The following is a 14,954-nucleotide window of genomic DNA, read 5'->3' as shown; positions in this document are numbered from 1 at the left end:
TGTCTATCCATTTCTTTTTGTGCGTTTTAACGGAAGGGACGAAAGAACAAGGCTTTTACATTAAAAACATACTTTGTTATTCGACAACCGCTATAATTCAACGCAAGCTTGGCGTTGCAAATGATAGAATAACGCGCTTAAGTATATATTTTTCATTGCGTATATAAGTACACATTTATCTCGTTATTCGGTTTAACAGTAAGTATCTGCGACAACGAGCATCGAATTTCTGCATTTGCAGATCGCAGGACGTCGGCTCTTCAAGTTCTATTAAATAAGATTATCGTGGGATAAACTACGGTATAGTTACAATTTTCCCATCTTCACACCAACAAAAAAGTACACTAACTTCCCGCTTTCACGACGAAATTTCATTATTTTTATACAAATAACTTTTTGTTCTACTAACGTCGATATCGCGTCGAGCGTCGTTTTAGGTTGTCCGATATTTTCAATAACAACTGCCTGACTATTATACAGAAAAAAGAAAAAAGCTCGTCGTGAAAACGGGAATATGATCAATTCCCTATAGTTTCCTAGTTTAGAAAATTCATTAGCATTCGCAACCATCTATACATCTTGTCACACAAAGCGCGTGATCCATGTATTATATTATCTTTAATTTATTTTTTAAGTATATCTTTGAAACCGCAGTGAAAAAAGACGGCGTCTAAACGCAAAAGAGATCCCCCCCCCCAAAAAAAAAAAAGTAAAAGAACGTATCTAACTATCTATTTCGTTCGACCTGCGCCAAGGTGAGCGCTCTTCGACGGGACCATTGCTCCCTGACGGCAGAGTAAGTTAAAATTCATCATCTAAGTTAAATAAACTAATGATAATACTTTCTCTTTCGAGTCTGGTATGCTCGAATACTAGTAGAGGAGGAGGACGAAGAAAGATCAGGTCAAAAGGGACCCCTTCAGTTGATCTACCGTACGATGCTCGTGGGATGCATCGTTGGTTACCAAGCTGTCGTGAATGCCGCGGCATTCTAAATGCACTCTTGTGAACGATATTTAGATTAGAGATCGTGTCGGAAATTTGCCATATCATTTCTTCCAGTTGAATGCTGGTGATTCGAAACTTTCCTGATCGTCTCTGAATTAAACGTTCCTGAGTGATTCCGTATAGCAGCTGAAAACAGTCTTGTATTGCAATTGTCATGGGACAACAAATGCACTGGCAGATAAAGTGGAGATACTTCGAGACAATCCGGTCTATGAAATCGAGCAGGTACGTCGAATAGCAAACAGTAGATCGTTCTTCAAACTTGAAACGATTACCGTTCGTTGTTCGAAGTACCGTTCTTTGATCACTACCAATTCAAATCCCACGAGGATAAATCGCTCTCTTCTACGACGGTAGAATATCGAGTTCAAGGACACTTTGTGTACTGGGAGACAAGCCATATTCGCTTTTGTGCATCAAGGCGCTCTTCAAATCCCTCAATTTCTGCGGTTGAAGAGCCATAGCGGTGTTCCTAGGCAGGGTTGCGATTGGATTTGTGCTGTGGCTCTTAAAACTGGCTTTTTCGTACCGATTGATTCCTTTCTCCGATTCCGAATTGTATCTTCTCTTCGCTGTCAGCTCTATGTTCGGTTGTTTCAGCACGGAATCTCTGTCCTCGAAGCAAGGAACCGTTTGCATGGATACGGTGTTTCTGCGATCGTTGAACAAGGACTTGGGATTTAGAGTGACTTCTCTGGCAGAGCCAAAGTGCTTGAAGTTCTCACAGATCGGACTGTTCATGAAGCTCGTGTCCACAGGATGACAGGACTCGGGAACGCGTTTCTCGATCTTGATCTCGGTGACGTTTTGACGAATCAAAATATCGGGAGCAGCTTCTGGTAACGGTTCTTGGGAGATCGGTGGCCATTTTAAATCGCGTGCCATGTCACGGTCAATCGCGAGGAACTTTCGTCTAGATTTGTCTATGTTATGCCAACGATAGCGTAATTTTCTAAAAACGAGGTAGTCAACAAAGAAGTACTCCATTAGCAACGAGATCACGAAGTTGACGATACCGTAGCCGACCAAGATGAAGCGGAAGCCAACGTTCTCTGGAAGAATCAGCTCGAACCAGTCACTCAGCCACTCAAAGGGAAAGGTCGCGAGGTAAACGGAGAAGAGGCTGAGACAAATGAACGAGGTGAGCAGACCGTAATTCGTGAACAGAGACTTTCTATATGGATGACCCTTAGAGAACGTCACAGCCAGAATGATATACTGCATGGAACTGATTATGAAAACTGTGTAATTTTCGGTACAGCTCACATCGTCCTTGTTCTCAGCAGCTTTCTCCGTGGCATTGAACGGTTTGAACCAATCCATTTGTTGAAGATGCCATAGACTAATGGACTGAAATAGAGCCACAATCAAAATTTGCGTCACTAAGCTAAGAATGGGAGTGATGCTAATGAGACTGTTCAGAGGAGCTGTCTTGACTAATGGACCATCGTAAGCCTCGGTACGACCAAAGAAGAAAGCGAAGATCGAGATGATAAAGAGATCTATGTAGAGGAACTCGATGTCTGTCAAATTCGACTCGAAACTGTACAGCAGCATCACTGAGATGAATTGAGTGAGCGAATAACTCGCCATATACTTGAAAATTCCGAAGGAAGTGACCAAAGCTGCGCGACCTTCTCGAATCACGGTCAATACGCAAGAAATGTTAGTTTCGCGGCTGGTAAACGGCGATGCTACTGAAGATTCAGTGTCAGAGAGAGAAATTCCGGTGTGGGCAGCTTTCAAAGCTCCACAATCGTTTGCCCCATCACCTACCATAGCTGAAAATAATATTTAAAATTAACATTTCAATCAGATAATATAAATTGTTTGAAGAAGAATTCAGTTACGTACCAACATAGTATCCCAAAGATTGCAATTCCTGAACGAGTTGTTGCTTCTGGTCTGGCGACATCCTCGCAAAGATTGCTCCACGAGTGACAAGTTTGGGAATCAGTTCTGGGTAATATTGTTTGACTAGGGCCCACGTTTTACCCGTGAGTGAAAACACGTATTTGTTTTTTGAATGGTGTAAGCTGAAACAATGACAAACAAAAGTGAGAAATTAGATGTTAACACGTTCGCTATCGGATTAATTTAAATCTAATCCTAAACTATAAATAAACAAATGTGTAAGTTTCGCACTAATTTACTGTAGTAGTAAATGTGATAATGATGTATAGCTGAATGAACTTACTCGTCGGCTAAATAATTGACATCGTTATCGAACTGATTGTTCCCAAAGGAGCCACTCTCCACTGTTTCCAAGCTAGCTACACTATTCAAATCAGTCATTTCGCTGAGATCTCCGTGTCCCATAGATGGCTGACTGCTGCTCTTCGTGAAATAGATTTGTGGTTTCATCTGGTTCTGCTGAGTGGCAGAGACTGCAATGACGGCTGTACCTGGCTTCACGATGTCACAGTCTCTGGCAACGGACAGTGCAGTCAGCATATTGTCGCCAGTCACCATGACAGTCTTTATACAGGCAGTGTTTAATGCACTGATCACAGGCGTGGTTTCTGGTTTCAATCTATTTTCCATGATGACGAATGCTATGAACGTCAGATCGGACTCTGCAGACTCGCGACTCAATCGCTGGACCTTGGCGTAAGGAAGACGATTCAAAGATTTGTGTGCGAGGCCGATCACACGGTAGCCTTCCGAAGTATAGTCTTGTAACACAGCGCCAAAATCTGCTGGGACTATAAAAACAATACGATTAGTCATAATTTGAAGAGAGTTTAAAACACAAAATTTAAAAGATATGTTGCAATATTTACTGGATTCTGCTCTGGAGAGGCTGAGAATCATTTCTGGGCTGCCTTTGCAATAGAGGTCGTAATGATTAGCTCCCAACGTCCTGGTAATCACGCTCATCCTTTGGAGACTAGATGTGAACGGAAATTGACGAACGATTCCAATTTCTAAACCTTGCTCCCCCAATTCTGTCGTGGAACCAGTCAACGTGGTATCAAGGTTGTTTAAAGAGATGTTATCGATCACGTCAGAAGACATAGAATTTTGTCGGCTGATCGAGATTCTTATTTCGTTGGGTAGCTTCTTCAATAGATTGGAGCCTTTTGGTGGTCGCACTATTGTAGGGAAAAGCATCGAGAATTTTGACGTATCGGATACGTCGGGCTCTTCCAAGCTCCAACCCGTAGACTCAAACATTTTTAGGTCGAGTGGATCTCCGACAAGTTGATTTTCTATTATAGTGATTCCGTGGCAAGTCACCATTCCGATGAGAAGATCGTTTAGGGGCAAGGATGTGATATCTTTAATAGGCGGCTGGAATTTCTTATCGATGGTATTCACTACGCCCCACATGTCGAGACCATCTTCAGTCAGCGTTCCAGTTTTGTCAAAACAGATGCAGTCAATTGATCCTGACACATTGATTGTTCTTGGACTCGTACAGTAAATCTTGTTTTTCTCAAGTCTGCGTTGTGCCACCATTCGACCGACTGTCATAGCCGCTGGTAGAGCTGGCGGTACTACGATGGTAACCAGATCTAACGCTTCAAGAGCGATGTGATGGTTTGGGACACCTCTCATAGCCTTTGTCACAATGGTGTAAATCACGCCAATACTAGCTATACCAGCCAATAATACGACGAACTTGTAAGAATCTTGTTCAAACTTGAAATCGACGGGTGGAGGATACATAATGGATCTGACCAGTCCACCTTTGCTGGTGTTGAACCCTGTTCTCACGACAACAGCCAGAACCTGCAAGAAAAATAAATTATGTGATCAATAATCATTGTATCATTTTCCAAAGTCCCTATGCAACAATTAGACTACAAAATTTTATAAATTTATAGAAAAATTTTTTTTGCATATAATATGCAAAAATATATAAAATATTTAAAGAAACAAATCTCTGTTCAGGTCTCATCTTTTTCAATTCTGCCCGTAAAAATACGAATTTGCATAGATATGTCTAGTAATAACGAACTTAGAACATTAATCAGAAATTCTAATGTTTCGAGTTACCTTCTCTGAACCGTAGTATCTTGTTTGAATAACTCGAGTACCACAGAACAGCGTGTGTCTTGCATGTTCCTTAATGTCGTATATCATTTCATTGGACGAAGGAATAGGTGTTTTTGTGACAGGAACCGACTCTCCGGTCAACATAGATTCATTCAGAATGCAATTCCCAGTCAGAAGCACTGCGTCACAAGGCATCAAACAACCATGAGATGGAATAACCAAAATATCACCAGGTACTAATTTTTCAGCAGGCACGGTCGCTGTTTGCCCAGTCGCGCGGTCTCTCATCACCGTTGCCACGTCGGAAGAGTATACGGTGGAACGTAAGTTGTGTTGGTTCTGCAAAAGAATCCTTGGTTATTAATATAATTCAGAGATTGACGCAACAAGCGGCCGAAAAGTTGCATACCCGACGAGTCTGGAAGACTGCCATAATTATGCCGACGCTGGACATGGCCAAGATGACCATGGCGTAATAATAATAGTTGTCGGCAATCCAGAGACAAAAACTAAACAGTTGGAAGACGTAGAATGGATTAAGGACCTCGAGACAAAGCAGCGTTAGAATACTCTTTACTTGAATCACGATTTCATTGTTTCCGTAAACGCAACGTCTGTAAAGAAATCGGAAAATATTTTTTAGATAGTGTCGCAAAGTAGATTTATTATGTTTATGGGAATTTTTGTGGATATTTGCCTCATATGCTGTTCAAGCGAATTTAATCCTTGCATTTGATGTAATGTGGAAGTTAGGACACCAACGTCTAAACCACGAAGTTTTAGGAACTCGGATCTCTCGGGGTCCCAAACGTAAGTTAACTTCTTGCATTGGAACAGGACGATCGACGGAACCTCTGTATACAAATATAAATTGATTAATTTTTTATATGAAGAAAAAATATTTTTTAGAAGACTTTTCTTACCATAATAAGAAAATATTTCTATTAATCGCCGAATACTTACGTTTAAATTGTCCACCGGCTAAATGCAGCGAGAGTGAGGGAGGATATTCTTCCTTTACTTCCTTGACGGTTATCACGCTGCCGTTCTCCATCCATGGTTCATTATCCATCAATGATTTTCCATCGAAAGGTTTACCGCTTGAAATATATGTAAAATATTAGCTTGATAAAATAATTGTCGTTGATAAAATAAGGAATGCTTACAGTATATCCTGAGCGGCCAAAGACTGCAATTTCTTTACGTAATAACTCGTGTGTTTTCCTTGGAACTTTTCTACCAGCAAAACAGTGTCTGCGTTTTCTAATTGACATTTGGAATGAGTTGCCAACAACATAAGATGCGGTATCCAGTGAAAGACCAATCTAAGAAGCCCTCCAGTAATGATAATCAAGAACCAAGTAACAGCGGTTAGAATATTGTTTCTCTTGTATCTAGAAGAAATAGGAAAAGGCGTTGCATAACATCGTCACACTTTCAACACGCGATATGTATGTATGTACCTACCCATAAATTTCCATTTGATCTTCTTCACCAGGGTTGATGTAATCGATACCATTCTTTAGGTGGAGAATTCCATTGCCTCTGGTTCCTGAAATAACACAATGGCCAAATAATTAGATCGATGTAATCGACGACAGGCGATGAAATTTCATAGAAATAACCGCGTGAAATAAATTGCTTCGTAACAATGTGAAATGCTCGTAATCATCAATTAAACGGACTATCAATGGTACGTTATTTATGGACGGCGATTTCATTCGGTAGGATCGTCAAGGACGATTCGATAGAATCGCTGCCAAATAATTTGATTAAGTAGGCGGTGATCTCTTACCCTCCAAAAGTTCCGTTTTCTGCTCACGCTGTTGATCAGCGGTGGTATTAGTACCGCGTGTTCCAAACACGCTGTACGCGTTTCTGGCGAAGCTCAAGTTCAATTTATTCGGAGTAGGCGGCATGATGATCGCAGAAAAAGGAGCGGATCTTAAGCGCGAATACTATATATGTATATGTAATATCTATATATATATATAATATATATATATATATATGTTTCTCCTCTCTCTTTTTAAATTTGGTACAATTGTTCGTGGTCTCACGGGAGATCACTCAGCGAGGATACTGCTTGCGGTATCACGACAGGGGGTTTTCCCTTTCGACGTTTCTTGTCCTTCTTCCCAATTTGAATCCTTAATCGTTTCACAACTACATTTTACCACTACTCTTATCACCTACGATTTATTGTCTATGGGTCAACCGCGGACCCGTTTGTTGTTGTTGTTTTATTCAACAACGGTATAAACGAAAAGAAGAAAAAACAAGAACAACGACACAAAGTTCGTCAACTGGCTTCAGAGGGAGATCGACGAGAATAAAATACTCGTGACAAGAGAGAAAAATGGGATTCTAGCCGAAACCAATTGAACGGTTCAGATGTGGCTCCCCTAGGAATAATGCAAGACGAGGAGATCGCTCTTTTAGGCAATAACCCCGTCTGCTACCGACACCGATTACCCGCCATTTTCGGGTCCGTCTTCAATGTTCTCGACGTAAATCTCAACAGAGCGTTCTCTTGCATTTGGCTGACATCGACAGGGACCAAGATGCGTCAGGATATAGCGGTATCCTGTCGAATGGGTCGAGGTTTGAAGATCTTCCTTCCACGAGAGTTCAAGTGGCAGTGGCTAGTTGTTTGAGTGGCAGGACAACGATGACGTTGACGATGAAACAGTAGCTGATGCTATCGCTTCGGACCTGCCCCCGAGTTCCTGGATTCGTGTCAGTCGCCAGGATCAGTAAGCTTTCGCCAGCCAATTCGTGGCGTGGTCACTGCTCGTTCACCTTCGCTCATACCGCGTCGTACGCACGCCTGTTTTGAATCTCTGTCGGCCAATCTCGGATGAAGCAGCTGAGGCTCTTCGAAATCCCAGCAGTCCACCAGAGATCTCTTCGTCTTGCCCTTGTCTCTCGCGGCCGATCCAATGTTACCTCGACCTTTTGTTCCGCAGCCAACTTCTATCGCCTCTCTTGCATTCTCGTGCCTCCCTTTTGCTGCCTCAACGTGCGATCTCAAATACATTACGGGTTATAAGAGTATTTTGGATGCCGTCGGGTGTGTCGATCGGCAGGGAAACTTCGTGGATCCTCTTCGATCAATAGAGATCTGTCTTATCGATTAAACGATCGGGTCGATAAATGATGTATCGATCGTACGACTAACGATATTGTTCCAAGATTTTCACAGTCACTAAGTAAATCGATTTACAAAGCGATTCTCGATTTTCTAAGGATTTAAGTACACGAGTGTTCGATTGAAAAGTACAATTGATCACAGGGAGAAAATGTCTAGATTGAGAGTAAATGTCGATTCTAACAGATCCACGAAAGAAAAGAAAAATTATTGTTCGCGATCGAGAGTACTTCGCTCTTTTATATAATGTTCGCTTCACGGTTTCGTGAATTTCGAACACCTATATATAGAATTGATTACGTCAACGTCCAAGTTCTTTTGCCGAAGGTGATCACACGTCTCCCACGAGCTCCTTCAATGATTAACACTTTTATTTTTTCACGCACGAAAACCGATGCACTCGTTTTTAGCACTGCTCCTCACTCGAAATTATCACTCGTGGTCCGGCTGTTCAATCCTGACTAATCGCCCTCGCGGCTCAAACGTGCTCGAATTCTTGCTCTTTCCCACGGTTATGGCCTTTGCTTTTCTATTTGTTGGATGATTCTTTCAGATGATCCGTTTAAACGATTCACCCTCTTCGGGACTTCTAAGTACAGAGAACACGGTGCAATAGTTTGTACCTAGTATCTTACTCATGCTGATGATTTCAATTCGTTCGTACGCGTCGATGATCAGCTCCGCCCTGTTAGGCCTCCGTAAATTAGGAAACAGAAAAGAAAAAATCTCTCTCCTCCAGGAAGTCACTTTGCACACGGTCGTTTCACTTGCGTTTCATGCATCTGTGGCCGTTTTCGCGTTTCTCGCTCACGACACTCACTGCGTCTGCCTCTGTCGACATGCACCGTGTCGGTTTATAAGCGCTCACGTTCGAGGAAAAACGACACCTTTCCTTCTCGCATGCCTGTTAATTTTTTTCCTTGAAAAGCTCACGATCCGTTGGAACTCTTTCAAACCGCTTCGTGCAATGTGCTCACAATGAATCTAAGATGGCGACTAGCCAGTCGTTCCTTTGTAGCTGTACACCGAAATGCTTTCTTTCCCTTCCTTCCACGACCGCGTTTGTCCAATGATTCTCGCTCGGCGACAACGATTCGTTCGACGAGTTTCGTCGTAGACCGGTTTGTACGATCACTCTGAAACACTGACAAGTACGAAACAGCTGGCACAAAGCGTTCGCCCCAATTACAACGAGATTCCAGACGCAAGTGTATTAAGGGAATCGTTTGGCATTAGCAGAAGACTTGCGCTCTTGCCTGCTTCGATCCCGGTTCAGGAGCGTACTCTTCGCCGCCTTTTCAGGTACGCCACGTGTCTCGTTTCGTTACTCGACTCCGAAACGCCGATTCGATTACGCTCTGTCAACGGTTTATGAAACGCTGAACCTCAGCTACATCGACGAATTCGCAAACGTTTGCTAATCCACATGTGAATATTTATACGGCACGACGTATCAACAATTTCTCACGATTAAATGGAAGTGTCGAGAATTTTCTTTAATTCTATAAGTCACGAGGCATTGAGGGCGCCAGTTGTTTGGTTCGATTAAAATAGAAAAGTCTTTCCAATTGCACGATTGAATGAAAATATTCGTTTGGCGTAACTTTATCAAAATCTTAACTTATTCTTCGACAGCTGTCATGGTATAATTCTATTTGTCATTTTGTGATTATCGACGTTCTCAAGGGCTAACTAGCGAGCTTCGTGGCTCCAGGTTTAATGATGCCATGCCTGAGATATCCCCACCATTTGGTTTTGCCTCGACCTACGACGACGTTGCTGTTCGTGAGTCATTTGTTCTCACTAAATCGCCTTCCGTGGCACGAGTACGGCCCTGTTAATTGCATGGGACTTAAAATGCATGCGCCTGTTTTCATGGTGATTCCTCTTCCACTACCCTGTAAGTGATTATCGAAGGAGCGCACCTGTTTAGGTGTTGTAGCGGCGAAACCCAGGCAAATCGAACGGTTTACCCGCTCCAGCCGTCCTCGTCACCGTCCCACTCTCTCTCTCTCTCTTTCTTTCTCTCTTTCTCTCTTCGATTCTTCATTGGAGTATTGAACGAGCCCGAAAGCCTCGTGGTCGATACTCTGTTCGAGTTAACTTTCTACTTTACTATGGCCAGCACGTGCCAAGCGTCTGAAACGTTCACACCTAACTCTCGTGCGGCTGGTGGGGCATTTCTTTGCCGTACCCTCTTTTAGATAACTCCGAGTTTAGCCTTTCAAGGCACATTCAGCGCGTTAGCGATTATTGGAGCTTCAACAGAAGTTTCTTTTATCCGATAAAACAGAGTCCGAAGAGAATAGGGTCAAGTTTAAAATGAGATTACTAGATTGCATAAATATATAGCGTGTTATTTAAGGAATAACATTTCAGTGTTTTGATGATATAAGTAGTGGAGATACGTATATCGTTGAGCTTGAATCTTGTTACGTTCCATTCGTTTGAATGAAAACAGATGCTAATAATATGATACTACGCATCGACTACAGGTCAGATTGTTGTTACACGCAATCGTCAATGACTGAAATGTCGTTAAAGACCATAGAAAAAAAGAGAGAGAGAGAGAGCATAAATATGTGACTATTCGGTCTGAAGATATCTGAATTATCCTAACAATGAGGAAAGACACCTGAAGTTGTTTTGTAACTCATCGTTGCGACGGTTTTTCCTGGAATTGTTAGCTCCGTCTCATTCGAATTTCTTTTATCGTACAGGACGTATCGTACATATCGTATTTGCGTACAGGAATCGTTGAATGTCGTAATTACACCAAGAGATAGCGAAACTTATGTAAGGTGAATATTGTAAACTGTGTGAATAGTGACACACGATTTCCCGGCACGGCAGACGCGATGCTTTGTACTCGTATAATTTCGCGCCGTTAGCTTTTCTTAATGAAGGAATCGCACGATTTCCGGTTAATCGTAGCTTCGATTATTCGATCACGTTCCACGTGTACACTTGGCGATTTTATTGATCAAATAAAGCGGTGTATAGCTACCTATGTTACAAATTAGTCTATCCGGTAATCGGTCACGTTTCATCTGCAAACGTCTGAAATTTGATATACAGTATGATAAAGTTAAATAATATTTATTGTTAGAGTAACCGTAGCTTATCGATAAAAGGTTTCTACTTTCCGATGTTCAGATGTGAGGAAGATCGTTCATATTAATTCAATGAGCACATTAGATTCGCTGGGTCGTTATGTAAGATCAGTAGGTTTTCGCGAACGTCTGTAAATACCGATAGCCTTAAACTGGCAGCTTTTGTGGAAACATGAAAGTGGACGTTACTTTTTGCTCGTTCAGTGTCGCACAACTGACTACTTTAATAAGCGTAACTTGAGCGATAGGTCGAGGCTACTGACAGAAATTAAAATTAGAGATATTACGTTTCTTCCTTTGTAATCTATCGAAATCTTGAAAGTTCTTTATTTGATGTTGTTTTTTTTTACGAAAATTATCTTATCAGACATTATTGAGACGTTTATCGTACCAATTACGTTTTCCATCGTTCAAACGAGGAAATTCTATTTATATCAATTGCATCATCGAGATGATACACGCTGAATCGAGGACATGTTATCGCGGAGAGACAGTTTCTTGTTCCCTATCCAAATCTCGTCATTGATAAAGCTCGAGATCTCGACGATAAATCGTTGAGTGGATTCTTTTCTCTGTTCCGATTCCCGAATTTAAATACGCGTCACGGAAGGCAGACGCGTGTCGACCTCCGTGCTATTTTCGAACGAGTCGTGTCGTCGACCGATTCGATGAAAATCGTCTCATATTCTACTTACTTGTTCGTCTTTTCGACTCGCTCCCAGCATTTAGAAGCATGCGCGGTGAACGTCATGGCCGTTTGAACTTTTCGCGTCTATAATAATCCAGTGAGTCGACCCTGATTTTGTTGTCGACTGAAATTTCGACGGAGTCATCCGCGTTTCCGACGCGCGAATTATTAACCGAGTTATTTACAACGCGTGATCTGTCCGGAAACACGCATTTCTCGTGGAACATCATCTTCAAGAATGTGCAATTGACAATTATAGTTTTGCCTCAAGCTTCTCACGCACACAGATTCTCGCTAACAGTCGTTTGAAGAAATACTGACGAGTACATCTTCTCATATGGAAAATTATTTCTTATTAACTTCTGCATCTATGTATTTTCGTGCTTTAGAAATCAACAATACAATCGTAATATAACGAGATTTCAGAATGGAACGAGATAAAGTTGCTTTTTGCTCGTATCTGTTTCACAAAATCGGCTTGTATTTCTTTTTAACGATAGACACGAAGGAAAAATACTTGATTTGTGAATGATGTCTGATTGCAGCGCATGACCTTCGGGGTTATCACGAAGCGGAGCTTCATGTGGTCTATACATCTGTAAAATTGAACGAGAGAGCCTGATCAACACGGAAATACAGTCGATTTCGTGGATAAATACGAGAATATGGCTCTGTGTGAATTGTTTTCGTGATTGATAAGCAACATAATCTTCAAAGAATGAAATTTGCCATTACCCGATTCTAGTTACATGTCTTCCGATAAGGAGCCTGCTATTCATATCAGATTAATGCGAACACACTTTGTCGTTTTGATAAACCGATTTTCGGAAATGGAGTTGCACGTGCGTAGCCAGCTACGTGATATCGTACACATTTATTGCACAAGACGTTATAATTGTTCTCCGATAAGGAAATCTTGCTTAATTTCAACGTGGTTTCACAAAACCGTTTCCTCACAGTAGATACAGGCGGTGCGCGTCAGACGAGAAACGGTATAGATACACAATATGAAACACTGATAATTTGATTAATAGGGTTGATGAACTGATACCGCCGATAAATTGACTCGGTGTAACAGTAAAATTTCTTATCAAATAGGTAAGAACTTTTGTACGATTAAAAGCAAAATGCAGAAATCGGGAAATTGTTCGATGCAAGTTTAGCGTCAAAGAATTTACAATTCTAATTGTACTTTAGTCACCAATTGATAAGGCTCGTTTCTTTCGCGCTGCCGTATTGCGTTAAGGCTTTTTAGTAGATCAATTTTTTTAAATCATTATGTTAGAACTCATAGGCTGAGGACGCGGCATCGCGGCAGCCCGACAACTTCGTTCGTTAAATGTGTCACCTCTTAATTGACGAATCGTTTCGAATGGATGGGGGTCATTTGTGAGGACATTAGAGTAGCTCGCGTCTGCTACTTATATATATACATACTTCGAATTCGAAACGTTTCTAGCCACGTGCGATACGCTTCGGTGAAAATAGACTCAAGGAGAAATTATAGTAATTGATGCTCGTCATTTTCCTTTCTTTTTCACTATCTCTTCCAAACCAACCCTCGAGCAAAAGTTACCATGATTTATCGACTACGGAATCTCCCTCGAACGATAATCAGCAGCTATTGCAAAACAATTTCTTCTAATTAGTCTTTCCCTAACTTTCATGAATCGATATCGGCTGATAGATTGATATCGACTTCACTTGAATAAAATAAAAGAATATTTAAGATACAACGAAATTAATTAATTGATCATGGGCAATGTCAATAATGTTCGTAATCACGACGTTGACAAAACTCCTCTTGATAATCATTGCCTTTAAAATAGATCGGTTGCAACGAAAGAACTATAGTTATTAGCTATTTCGACACTATGTTATTTTTACAAACCCAATGTCCAACCCAATTCGTCACAAAACGAATTATCTATCGCATTTATTCTTACCATACTTGTAAATCATAATTTCGATTTGAGATTCGAAAACTGTATCTATGCATGTAATTTTTGTCGGGCAGGCTAATCTCGATCAAAGTTTCGGATCCTCTCGATTTTATATCGCTATCGATTCGGGATTACAAACGTCGATCGAGTATTGCCATAACGTTGAGCAACTGGAGACCGGTCGAGGACTGACGCAGAGGAAAGTTTCGCTGTTACTTTTATACGTGGAACCGGCTATACATAAACAGAACGTTCGTCTGTGTTAATATAACCAACACGACACATTAATCACTCAGCTTGGTGAACGTGTAGCCATCGTGATTCCAATTTTATCCAGATTTCAATTTTCTTGGATTTGTGACGCTTCAAAATTCTAACAACAGCTCTTACACTTAAACCATTCGAAGCCAGTGTTTCTTAAAACCTAAGGATTTGTAGGCCTGACATTTAAAGACCTTCAAATTCCGAAGACCCCATAAATCTTGCTAAATCTACAATTTCTAGTTTGTCAAGGACCGTACAATCTGTTCACCCAAGACCATCACCAAGCAACGTATTCGTTGATATAACAAAAGCCTACCGTTCATGGCGCTTATCCTCAGCTCGGAGGAGGCTGGTTCGAAATTGGTGTTCTCCACTTTTGTATCGTGACGACGACGACGTTGGTGATGGTGGTTGGACAGGTGGGCATTTAGAAGTAATCGAACACCAAGGGAACGCCGGGCATCGCGTGTCACCGGGGGCCGTGATTGTCGTTTTTGTTTCCCGAGAGATCAGCAACGAGGCAACATAATTTCGGTGGCACGCGCAGCTGCGCCGTCAAGAGAAACGCTACGCGACCGCGCAGAAAAGCAGCAGGGACGCGCAACGGAGCGCCGAGCAACACTGTCGTCGCGTCGCTCCTCTCGCGAGTTCTTCGCCCCGTTACCGAGCTATACGTAATCGCTTTCATGTACCGGCGATCCACGCGAATCTACGCCGCTGATTGGTTGAGACCAATTCCTTATCAGCGAACATTGTTCCGTTGGAACCGATGTTTCAAAACGGAT

General features: G+C 41.8%; 1 protein-coding gene across 2 annotated transcripts; it reads right to left on the bottom strand.

Annotated features, from left to right (window-relative positions):
- Positions 1 to 53: 53 nt before the first annotated feature.
- Positions 54 to 14,787, bottom strand: anne (polyamine-transporting ATPase anne boleyn). 2 transcript variants are annotated; one of them, XM_033331709.2, is made up of 11 exons: positions 14,486 to 14,787; positions 6,478 to 6,562; positions 6,177 to 6,404; positions 5,974 to 6,110; positions 5,708 to 5,864; positions 5,420 to 5,624; positions 5,011 to 5,349; positions 3,792 to 4,743; positions 3,206 to 3,713; positions 2,863 to 3,044; positions 54 to 2,789 (listed from the first exon to the last, which is right to left on the bottom strand). In XM_033331709.2, the coding sequence occupies exons 1-11, from the start codon at positions 14,490 to 14,492 to the stop codon at positions 1,354 to 1,356; spliced, it is 4,236 nt and encodes a 1,411-aa protein (XP_033187600.1). In that variant the 5' UTR covers positions 14,493 to 14,787; the 3' UTR covers positions 54 to 1,353. The 2 variants fall into 2 exon arrangements, with proteins under 2 accessions (XP_033187600.1, XP_033187599.1); XM_033331708.2 differs by lacking the exon at positions 14,486 to 14,787 and adding an exon at positions 6,806 to 9,375.
- Between the last annotated feature and the right edge of the window lie 167 nt (positions 14,788 to 14,954).

This window comes from Bombus vancouverensis, chromosome 12 (genome assembly GCF_051014615.1).
Source record: "Bombus vancouverensis nearcticus chromosome 12, iyBomVanc1_principal, whole genome shotgun sequence".
Taxonomy (NCBI): domain Eukaryota; kingdom Metazoa; phylum Arthropoda; class Insecta; order Hymenoptera; family Apidae; genus Bombus; species Bombus vancouverensis.
Note: the sequence above shows the minus strand (reverse complement) of the source record. Positions and strands in the feature narration are given on the sequence as shown.